General features: G+C 35.6%; 1 protein-coding gene across 8 annotated transcripts in view; it reads right to left on the reverse strand.

Moving 5' to 3' along the window:
• Positions 1 to 12,355, reverse strand: part of MYO9A (myosin IXA) — a 298,032-nt gene that overhangs the window by 46,905 nt on the left and 238,772 nt on the right. For all 8 annotated transcript variants that reach the window (XM_008971877.4, XM_034939060.3, XM_008971875.4 and 5 more), the window contains 4 exons: positions 11,045 to 11,268; positions 10,431 to 10,547; positions 8,753 to 8,944; positions 6,516 to 6,563 (listed from right to left, as the gene is read on the reverse strand). In XM_008971877.4, the coding sequence (XP_008970125.3) occupies positions 6,516 to 6,563; positions 8,753 to 8,944; positions 10,431 to 10,547; positions 11,045 to 11,268 (581 nt within the window). The remainder of the gene's footprint in view (positions 1 to 6,515; positions 6,564 to 8,752; positions 8,945 to 10,430; positions 10,548 to 11,044; positions 11,269 to 12,355) is intronic.

Genomic DNA, 12,355 nt, shown 5'->3' on the forward strand with positions numbered 1-12,355 from the left:
GACAAATAGATATCATATATCTCCTGATATCACACAATGAAAAATCACAGCATTTCTTCTGTGATGTTTCATGCCAAAAATGTGTAATCTGAATCTAATCATGAGGAAATATAAGACAAACTCAAATGGAAAAACATGCTATAAAAAAACTGACCTATGTTCTTCAACAATGTCAATGTCACGGAAACTAAGAAGGCTAAGGAACTGTTCTTGATTAAAAGAGATTTAAAAGGCATAACAATTAAGTGTAACAAATATCTTGTTAAAAAGGAACAATACTGGGACGAATGGTGGAATCTAAATAAATCTGGGTTAAGGGATACGGTTTATTTGTACTTCTCTTGCAACTTTTCTATAACACTGCAATTATATTATGTCAAACAAAAAGAAGGGGAGAGGAGGGAATGGAAGGAAGGCAAAACCAAAATGAAACAAAAAGAACTGATCCAGGACAGTGAGACAATTACAGCTGCTAGAACAAGTCGGTAGAAAGTAATGAAAAATAAGGCTGGACAGTAGTGTAGCAGGGACCATGAAAGTCTTTCAAGTCACTCAACATTTACTCATTCAATTAAACATTTATAGATGCTTACTATGTGTCAGGAACTGGCATGAACTTGTTGTGGAAAAGAATGCTAACTGCCTACTAATATCCATTCTTTGTTTCTTCCTTAAATACAGATTTCCCAAGCCCTATCTGGGCATGTGACAATCTATCTAAACTTTACTTCTCAGCTTCTCTTGCATCTATAAATGGCTGCATAAGTAGCTCTGAATAATGAAATGTGAACATATGTGATGAGTGACACTTCCAAGCCATGCCTAACATTATGGGCTCTCTTGTCCTTTTTTCTGTCCTGCAAGCTAAGATGGGAATCAAGAAATTGAGACCTGAAGCAGTGATTTTGAAAGTCTGTATTACTTTCATGGTAAAAGTGGTTAAAAAAAAAAAAAAGTGGTAAAAGTTCCAAAGTATAGTGGAAGCACAAAGAAAGGAGTAATTAAATGGTTCCATAGGAAAAAAGGTGTCATAGAGGGAATGCTTGAGATGAATACAAAGAACTGAGCAAAGACAAAAAAAAGAATGATATATTTAGGGAATAGTAATTGTTTCTATTTAAGCTGGAAAATATGCAACAATAGCCTTTAAGACTTTTTAGAGTCATGTGTATATAGGGGTATACATGTACATATATATTTGATAAAATAAAAAGTAATTTAAGAGATTTGGTACTGATACAAGAATAAACACATCAATGAATAAAAAGAGAGACTAAAAATTTAAATCCAAATACATTAAGATTTGAGTATACAGTTGTCTCTCAGTAGCTGTGGGGAATTAGTTCCAGCAACCCCCTGCAGATACCAAACTGCAGATGCTGAAGTCCCTTATATGAAATGGCACAGTATTTGCATATTATTTAGACATATCTGCATATCCTTCCATATACTTTATATCTAGATTACTTACAATGCCTAATACAATGCCTATACATCACTTCATTTGTGTGGATTCACTCAATGGACAGCAAATTCAAGTTTGCTTTTTGGAACTTTGTGGAATTTCTTTTTCTAAATATTTTGGATTCATAGTTGGTTGAACCCATGGATGTGCTGGGCCAACTGTACTATAAAAATGGTATTTCAAACCAGTGAAAAAGAAATATATCATTCAACAGTGGGCAGACAACTGAAATACTATTAAAGAAAAAAAGCATCATCCCTTGGTGCCTTGGTCCATAACTCGATCTTGAGACTAAAATAAATTCAAGAATGATTAAATATTTTTGTAGGAAAAAATGAAATAATAAACATACTAGGCCAGGTGTGGTGGCTCATGCCTGTAATCCCAGCACTCTGGGAGGCTGGGGCAGGAGAATCATGAGCCCAGGAGTTTGAGACCAGACTGGGCAACATGCTAAGACCCCATCTCTACAAAAAATGAAAAAATATTTAGCTAGGCATGATAGGTGTGCGTGTGGTCCCAGCCACTCAGGAGGCTAAGATGAGAGGACTGCTCGAGCCCAAGAGGTCAAGGCCACAGTAAGATGTCATTACGCCACTGCACTTCAGGCTGGGCAACAGAGCGAGACCTACTCTCAAAAAAAGAAAGAAAGAAAACGTACTGGAAAAAAGGTATGAATGGACAGGTATGGTGGCTCACACCACCCAGTACTTTGGGAGGTTGAGGTAGGTGAATTGCTTGAGCCCAGGAGTTTGAGACCAGCCTGGGCCCCATGGTGAAACCCCATCTCTACAAAAAATACAAAAAAGTTGGCTAGGCATGGTGGTGCACTACTTGGGATGCTGAGGTGGGAGGGCACTTGAGCCTGGCGAGGTTGTGAGGCTGCAGTGAGCCGTGATCATGCCACTGCACTCCAGCTTAGGTAACAGAGTGAGACCCTGTCTCAAAAAGAAAAAAAAAAAAAAGAAAGAAGAAAGAAAGAAGAAAGTAAAAAAAAATGATAATAATTATGTAAATAATTTATCTAAGAAGGACAAAAAACTCCAGTAGCATAAAGAATTTAAAGGAATTAAAATTAGTAGTAAATAAATCTACTATAAACAAAGTAACAACATAATTCCACTCAGAATATCCTGAAAACAGAGGAGGAATGTATGTGTAATATATATGTGTATAAAATATATATAATCATTTATATATAAATGATTTTATATGGACACTGTATTTCTGGAATAACACCAAAAAACTGGTAACAGTATCTCTGGGAAGAAGGGCTGGGAAAGAGGTCTACTTTATAATGTATATAATTTCAAATTATGTTTATGTGACTTTCTCAACTGAAAAAACTTAGTTCAAAATTTATGATGATAAAACAGAACTAGACCAAGAATGCCATTAATCCTGATTGACACCATTGCCTGTATCAAACCATAATGGCACAAAAAGATTGGCAGTCATTTTTTTCTTAAGAAATTAAGTAAATAATCAACTAACTTAAAAAAAATCAAGGGAGGAAGGAAAAAAATACTTCAACTCATGGTTCATCCATCCTAGTTTCATAATATGGCCTTACTCTATGGTATCTCAAATATTCCCAGATAATAACATCTTCTCTCACAGATATCCTTCTAATTATAAATCACACAAACGTTATTTTCCTCTACTAAACTCTAATATTAAAGTTGTTTTCATTAAAATTTTCATTAAAAATTACTTTATTCTGTAGGTAGAAGAGAGGACTTGCTATGTTCCCAACACACAGAAATGATACTCAAGGTGATACATTCCCCAAATACCCTGACTTGATCATTACGCATTTTATTCATGTAACGAATACTCACATGTACCCCCAAAATATGTAAAATATATGTCAATTTAAAAATTACTTTATTCTGAATGGATATAATATAAACCCCTGATCAAAAGGTACACAAAGCAAAATAAGTCTTTTTCCTGTCTCTGTACCCCAGCTGTCTAGTTCCTCTTTATAGAAATAATCACTGCTATCAGTATACTCCCAGATATTTTATATGTGTGTATATGTCTGTGTGTGAGTACAGATATTAAAATTTTTAAAAACATATGCAAATAGTAGCTTTCTATACAGTGTTTATAGCCCTTGTACTTTTTTTCTTTTTTTGCACAAATAGTAGCTTTCTGTACAGTGTTTAGCCCTTGTACTTTTTTTTTTCTTTTTTTGAGACAGAGTCTCGCTCTGTCGCCCAGGCTGGAGTGCAGTGGCACGATCTCGGCTCACTGCAATCTCCACCTCCCAGGTTCAAGCGATTCTCCTGCCTCAGCCTCCCGAGCAGCTGGGATTACAGGCGCCCATCACCACACCTGGCTAATTTTTTTTTTGTATTTTTAGTAGAGATGGGGTTTCGCCATGTTGGCCAGGCTGGTCTCGAACTCCTGACCTCAGGTGATCCACACCTGCCTCAGCCTCCCAAAGTGCTGGGATTACAAGTGTGAACCACCGCGCCTGGCCAGCCCTTGTACTTTTTACTTAACAAAACATCTTGGTGAATGTCCCCTTTTCCTTTAATGTTATGCTACATCCTATTATACAGATGTATCTAATTTATTTAATCATTTCCCAATCTATTTAGGTTGTTTTCAGTCTTTTGCCATTACAAACTCTTCTTCAATAAAGAACCTCGTGCATGTCAGCATGTTACTGTGAAAAAGTGTGATTGATATGCCTACTAAACAAATTCTTAGATATGTTATTGCTGGGTCAGTTTTTTTTTTCCTTTAACGTTTGTAAGGTTTTTAATACATCATTGCTAAAGTACATTCTCCAAGAAGATTATGCAAATTACACTCCTATTTGTATTATTGAAAAATCTGTCTTATGTTTCCAAATTCTAGGTAATTAATTTATTTTCAGCTTTGTTCATTGATGGAAAAAGTAGAAAATCACTGTTACTTCACTTTAATTTGACTGCTAATAAACATTTATTTGTGTATTTCTAGACATTTCTATGAATTGCACTTATTACAGTTCCTGAATTATAATAAAATAGTTGTTGAATAAATGTATTCATATGCTTGTACATTTTTATTTTGAAGTGTTGTTCTTTCCCTTATTGATATGAATAACTAATCTTTTAAGGCTTAAAGTGTATAAAGTGCCTAAACATATCTGTTAGTAAGAGGTTCTCTGTCTTCCCTACCCTTTCCTTTGTATACAATCTCATTTATTTTCACAAAAATCTCAGTGGTGGGTGGCATTATTCCTGCTTTACAGATGAGGACATTGAGACTCAGAGCTTAAGCTGTCCAGTGTTTCTCAATGAGAAAATCCTCTTGGAAAACCAAAGCAAACCAGGCTAAGGAGTTAGGTATACTACTTTCAAAATTCTGTACTTGTGAAAAGGCAGAAACTTCGCAATAGGCAAATAATCTATAAAACAGTCAGATCGCACTTCTAACACAGATAGTGGAAAAGCTACAAGTAAGGATGTAAAAAGATTTGGGAATTTTGTTTACAAGCAAGAGGGGATGATTTATAATCCTGAATATTAGTAAGGCAGATGATAAATATTCTACAATTAGAATTTGCAATTTTTGGCAGGGTTGAATCCAGGTTTTGTAGGCCCTAAAGTTTAAAGTTTCCAGAGGAAAGTAAAGACGATAGGAGGAGGAGGGGAAGTGGGAAGTGATGGCAGCAAATGTAGCTTAAACAGAAGGAACCAGGGGGAGAGAGTAGGAGGAAATGAAGCTTAGAGAGGCAGTCACGCTCAAGATCATGTCAAGCCTTGTAGGCATGGTAAGAACTTTGGGTTTCATTCTGACAAACACTGGAAAACACTAAACAGTTCTGAGTAGAGAAAGGATATGATTTGATTCTTATGTTTAAAAAGTAACTATGGCTATTACGTAGAGAACTATAACGGGAGAAGAGTATAAGAAGGTAGACCAGTATGAGACTCATAGTTCATTGGACTGTTGTTGATAGCAGTGGAGGTGATGTGAAATGGTAAGGTATTCAAAATATTTTGAAGGTAGAGTCTTGATCAGACTCCTCCCAAACACCTTCATATGAACATGCAACACTTAAGCCAATCAAAGCAACTGGCTCAACATAGCAGCTTCTTCATTCACACACATTTGTACATACTGTTTTTCCCAATGGCTAGATATTGACTGTCTAAACCACTACTCACTTGTCAAGAATTAGCAAAAGTATTTTTCTCTTCTGTAAACCATTCCTTCATTTCCCCTTTCTGTATCCAACAGCACTTTGTATTATTCCTACTATAATATTTATCATACCTGACAGTAATAATTTGAAAACTTTTTAATGCCTCCACTTGTAGATTATGCACACCTTAAGGACTTAATTCATCCTTGTAATTGCACAAATTATCATAAACCACATAATATATATGTGATATATATTTTGTATCTATGTTTCTATCTATTGTATTATATATATGATAGATATTATAAATGATGTTGTGTATATGATGTATATATGATAACATCATATATTGGATATATATCATATAGATGTGTCTAATTTATTTAATCATTTCCCTATATATTTAGGTTGTTTGCAGTCTTTTGCTTTTACAAAGTCCTCTTCAATAAAGAACCTCATACATGTCAGCATGAAAAAGTGTGATTGTATATATTGTGTGATTGTATATAAACATGAACAATGATAAAATTTGTTCAAATGCCTTCAGAAATGTCTTTTGAATTGAAAGTATTTATAATTGTAAAATCCTAAATAACCCGTTTTCTTTAGAAGGGAGAGAACTCCTGAAGAGCTCCTTCCCCACCCCTAGTTCTGAAAAGAAATAATATTTTTTCTTTCATGAGTAAACAATTTCAGTTTTCTGCCATTTTAGGAAGCTATCATTGATAACAAGTCCAGTCACGTCTAATCATTCTAAATTTTTGTAAAGATATAAATATGATTATTGCCTAGGTACCTGATAAACTTATTTCATAAATATATCCACATATATATTGTATGATATACCTCAGACAACTGATCTGAAAATTACTTTTTTAATTTAAAAAACAGATTATAACTTACCAAATCAGTTTCCTTTTTCCTTCTTTTCTTTCTTTCTGTTTTTGGCACCTGACAGGGGGACAGGAGATATATGGAAATTGTGATAACAAAGACTAACATACTTTCTTACTTCATTGCAAATGTTAAGATACTTGCTCAACAGGTAACACAATAGTCATTTCTTTATTCTCCAAGAGGAACTGTGCAGTGCTAATAAGCAAATGTGAGAAAAAATTTAAAATCTGATAAAACATAATTGCCAATGACAGCAACAGAACGGAAGGATACTTTAGAGATTATTCTTTTTTAAACCTCAGTTCTGCCCAGAAGCCACCGCCATATTAATTTAAATGATTGTTTTATTTTAATCATTAATTGATTTTTTTTTTTTTGAGACGGAGTCTTGCTCTGTCGCCCAGGTTGGAGTGCAATTGGTGCAGTCTAGGCTCACTGCAACCTCTGCTTCCCAGGTTCAAGTGAATTCTCCTGCCTCGGCCTCCTGAGTAGCTGGTATTATAGGCACACACCACCACATCTGGCTATTTTTGTATTTTTTGAGACTGGCTGGTCTCAAACCCCTGACTTCATGATCCACCCGCCTCGGCCTCCCAAAGTGCTGGGATTGCAGGCTTGCGCCACCACGCCTGGCTGGTATTTTTTTTTTTTTTTTTGAGACAGAGTTTTGCTCTGTTGCCCAGGCTGGAGGGCAGTGGTGCAATCTTGGCTCACCACAACCTCCACCTCCCAGGTTCAAGCAATTCTCCTGTCTCAGCCTCCCAAGTAGCTGGGACTACAGGCGTGTGCCAGCACACCTGGCTAATTTTTGTATATTTAGTAGAGACGGGGTTTCACTATGTTGGCCAGTCTGGTCTCGATCTCCCGACCTTGTGATCCGCTCACCTCAGCCTCCCAAAGTGCTGGGATTACAGGCATGAGCCACTGTGCCAAGCTGATTGTTTTAAAGATCTTACTTCCCATATTTTAGCTGTAGAAAACTACCATGGAGCTAAATATAAAATATATACAAAAAGGCAACATTTGGGACACGGAAAAACTCTTTTCCGTATGACATTTCCTGATAACCACAGTACAGAACAATCTAAACCCAACCTTTTAAACTTAAAAACAAAGGTAGTAGAAGCCTACTAAGAATCTTCTTCAGCATAAAGACCTTAACCTAGATCTAGAACTGAAGAACTTTCCAGAACTTATTTATATCTGAAAACTTCAAAAATGGGATTGAAGAGGTTTTGGAAATTTAAATACATATAAGGTAGAATAACTAAAAATAAAATGGAAAATAATCAATACAAAATATTGATGGTATTCTTGATATGAATAGGTATCTAATTATTTCATCTGGGGTACTGAAAAGAAACACATTGATAACTTTGTCTAAGCCTGATGTCTCCTCTGTAATATGGATTTTATAAAAATTATTTAATAAGGCTGAAGCAAGAATTAAATAAAATACACAACACCGAGTACAATTCTCAGGCCATAACAGGCACTCAAAATAAAAAGGTTATTATTATTATACAGACTTCCCAAAACACGTATTTTCCTAAAACCTAATTCAAGAATAAATATAATTTGTAGGTTTTTATAAAGAGGCCACTGGGTAATACAATGAATCACATCTTTAACTATAATTTTTCAAAAGGAAATTCAGACACTTATCTCTTTTTTTTTTTAAGACGGAGTCGCACTTTGCCACCCAGGGTGAAGTGCAGTGGCGTGACCTTGGCTAACTACAACCTCTGCCTCCTGGGTTCAAGTGATTCTCCTGCTTCAGCCTCCTGAGTAGCTGAAATTACAGGCGCCTGCCATCATGCCCAGCTAATTTTTGTATATTTAGTAGAGATAAGTTTTTGACATGTTGACCACGCTGGTCTCGAACTCCTGATTTCAAGTTCTCTGCCAATCTAGGCCTCCCAAAGTGCTGGGATTACAGGCATGAGCCACCGCCCCACCCCGATCTCTATTAAAGCTAAGAGTATAATCTTGAGGGCAGAACATTATGTTTTAACTCAGTGAACAAAGTATTGATTGCAGACGGTTTAGAAAATATGGTCTGATAAATTATAAGACAGAATGAAGTTTGGAGGATCTAAAGTGGCGCTAAGTTGACATGTTCCCTGTAATGTTTTTCTCAAAATAAAATTTTTCTCAAATTTCTCAAATACAAGATGTCCCAAACGCTCTTAAAAAGAATTCATAATTAAATCCTTTAAGTAATCAAAATATATCACATTTACCTTTGTGGCTGTGCAATCTGAAGTCTTGAATTCATTCATATATTCATCTAAAAACACTTTAAAAGTGTTGACCCAAACTCTCACTGGAGATTCACCCAGTGAATCACGCTGCTCAAGCCTCATCGTCTTTTCCAGAATCTGTTCAAATAGTGCATAGAGGTCTTTATACCGTATGCTTTTCCCATCATCCATCTATAAGCAATAAGAAAACAAATGTATGGTTTTATAAAGAAACTCCTTAAATATAGAGGAAAGATTACACTTGTAATGGGGTAGTATTTAGAATAAAGATTAGGATCCTGATACAATTTCTAATGAGCATGCCCATGAGGTCATGTGGTATTTGTAAACTCCCATTCTAGTATGGGATGAATGCAGAATAAAACATGCTAAATTTTAGTAAAAAACCTGACTGTAATAATTTGAGGAAGTCTTGAGAATTTCTCTTCTAAGTGTGACTTTTTAATTTTATGTAGCTATAAAGGTTATTTGCATCCCTCTTAATTACTTTCCTCCCCAGAAATGAACCTTGTTTAGATGGTTCTACTCTAAAATTGAAAGAATGAATACTTGAATCATTGCCTAAGCATATATTAAGTAACCAATTTATTTTTCCAAAGAAGAGTGACATGCCCAGAGTAACATCATATTATTTGCAAGGAACTGAAATAGAATTTCTTTTATTTAAATGAGATCTGGAATTTTTTTTTTTTTTTTTTTTTGAGACGGAGTCTTGCTCTGTCACCCAGGCTGGAGTGCAGTGGCATGATCTCGGCTCACTGCAACCTCCACCTCAAGCTATTGAATGGGTTCAAGCCATTCTCCTGCCTCAGCCTCCCCAGTAGCTGGGATTACAAGCGTGCACCACCATACCTAGCTAATTTTTGTATTTTTAGTAGAGACGGGGTTTTACCATGTTGTCCAGGCTGGTCTTGAACTCCTGACCTCATGACCTACCCGCCTCAGCCACCCAAAGTGCTGGGATTACAGGCTTGAGCCACTGCGCCCAGCCAAGTAGAGTATAAATTAAAAAGCTTTCCTGATTTTTCTCTTCACAGTGAATTAAAGAATATATTGAACAATGAAAAGCCAATAAAATATGAATTCTTTTACAGAATATGATAATTCATAAACACTAATGCTTCTATAGACCAAAGCATTAATTGCACACACCAAAAATAAATTTTCTAAAACATGACCAGTATCATGTGAAAGTATAAGGTAAATCTCAAAGTGATATAAACCGATATGTAGAAATCAGTGTCCATAAACTAACTGCCCTAATTCCATTAAAAGAAAACATATAATGCATTCCTCACAAAGGAAAATTAGACATTATAGCCTAGCAATAGAGCTAAAAGGATTATGAAAAGTCACAGGCAAAAACAGAATCATACCCAGGACATCTGAAGTCAGTATCTTAAAAGATGAAAAAAACAGCTGTAAGGTGGGAAAAAGCTACTCAAGGAAATTTAAGGGAGCTTTTAATCTGAAACCATTCAGTTTCCTTGTCTATCCCTAAAACAAAAACCATTCATTTTCCTTGTCTATCCCTAAAACAAAAACAAGGCACTGGAGAAATCTCTTATGAAACATGGCTTTTGTATTATCTTCTACAGCGCTATCAAATTTTTCATATGTTGAACTACTAAATATCTCCTAACATAGTCCAACTCACCGCCAATGCAGATGAATAAAAGCTGAAGATATTCTGCCGAAATTCCTTCAGGGCTTTTTTAAATACAACATCCACTAGTGTATCCTTCTTGCTGTCTTCATTATCTAGGTCATTCACCTGGGAACCACAAAACGAGTTTTAGTACACAATCAACTAATTGAAAAGAAGTAAATACAACAGTAGACATGTATTGTTGCTTCCACAATGACTGTCCTCAAAGTGCAAGCCACAGGCTATTATAGGACTCAGGTGAAAGTTATGACTAGACAGTCAAACTATAATTACTACTCTATGATTTCTAAGGTACCTTCTAACATTGTATGATTCTATAGTTCTGTTACAAGAAAACCCCCGTGTGCAACAAGCTGTACCTTCCCATATGAAATTTGACAATTTTAGGAAAATTAAAGTCACTACTAAAGCCTACAACCTTAAATCCTGTCTACCCAGTCTAACTAATGCATATCCTATTATTCACACCTTTCTGGTAAAGAACAGATCATCTAAAGCATGGAAGCATAAGTAATTTTGATATCTAGAGGGTATATCCTGATATACACAAGTATTCCATACACAGAGCTGCTCCAGGGCCTGACGTGGCAAATAAAGTGTACCTTTTTCAGAAGAAATTCATCCATGCTTTTTAAATCACTGACACTTGCTATGATCTGGACAGAGTCATTTTGCCAATGCATAGAATCCAAAGCCACGTTGCTAATCTTCACACTTCGCTTGCGCTTAGCCTTTGGAGAAGGTTCTTTGTTCTCTTTGAATTCCTTCCGGCAACTGCCGGGCAGTTCCGGGCTCAAAGGAGGTGTTGGGTGATATGCAGCTAATTCTACAATTCAAGATAGAAGACCCAAAAGGACACATTTAGTAAATATATTGATAATCTTCACATCCTTCTTTTTAAAGTTCCTTTAATAAGTCACTGAAGGAAACATGCAAATATATGAAAAGCAAAGTAACATTAATGTTTGAGGTTAGGCAGCTAAGCAATAAATCCAGACAGCACATTTGTACAGAAAGCGTATTTAAAAATTACCACTTTTCAAAGGGAAATGATATCACATCTCCCAAGAAGCTGAGGTCTGATATTAAAAACCTGGATAGAAATGCTTTGCAGGACGTCAAGTTAGATCCCAAAGATCTCAGTCCCAAAGAAAAGAAGAGAATATAAAACCATACTAGCATATTAAATGCTTACTGTTAACAAAGTCATAGCTTTGCTACATGTTTGAAACAATATGTGTAGCTATATACAAGTCCAACAAACCAGTGGAGTTTGATAATTATTATTATTTCTTTACTACAGTCTAAAGTCCTGAATACTTCTGTGATAACATTTGGTGATTGCTGGCAACCTGTTAGGGAGCCAAGTAACTCAACTGGCTTACTTCTGCTTGGGTCTCTTCAGCATTTAGGATTTTCTTAAACATCCCCCAAATAACTGTCAATTTATTTTCTCTACAGTTTTTCTCTACAAATGTTTACAACGGAGAAATTAGATTCTATGTAGCCCATTACAACTTAGAACTAGACCAGATTTGCCAAACCCTATCTGGAGCTCGATGAAAATGTTTACCTCCTCTCATTTCACATGCTTGTCTTCCCAATGTGTATGCTCTTTACCCTCTGTCCAATGGTATATCCTGATTCTATCCAAACTAACTTTGATAATAAAGGAAAAAAGTAGCCCCCTACATGCTAAATACCACCTCAGGCAGGAATTGAGAGAAACCCAATTTCAACTATGACACAAGAGTAAAGAATATAAAGATACAGGATACAATTATATTCAAACACATATCAGCTGATTTTAATTCTATTATACAGCTTAGATATATTAAGTATCTATTTTATTTAGCAAAGTCAGTATCTTTCTTATTAATAAAATAAATGTTTACTAAAGAAATTATCCATAA

The sequence above is a fragment of the Pan paniscus genome, chromosome 16 (genome assembly GCF_029289425.2).
Source record: "Pan paniscus chromosome 16, NHGRI_mPanPan1-v2.0_pri, whole genome shotgun sequence".
Lineage (NCBI taxonomy): Eukaryota > Metazoa > Chordata > Mammalia > Primates > Hominidae > Pan > Pan paniscus.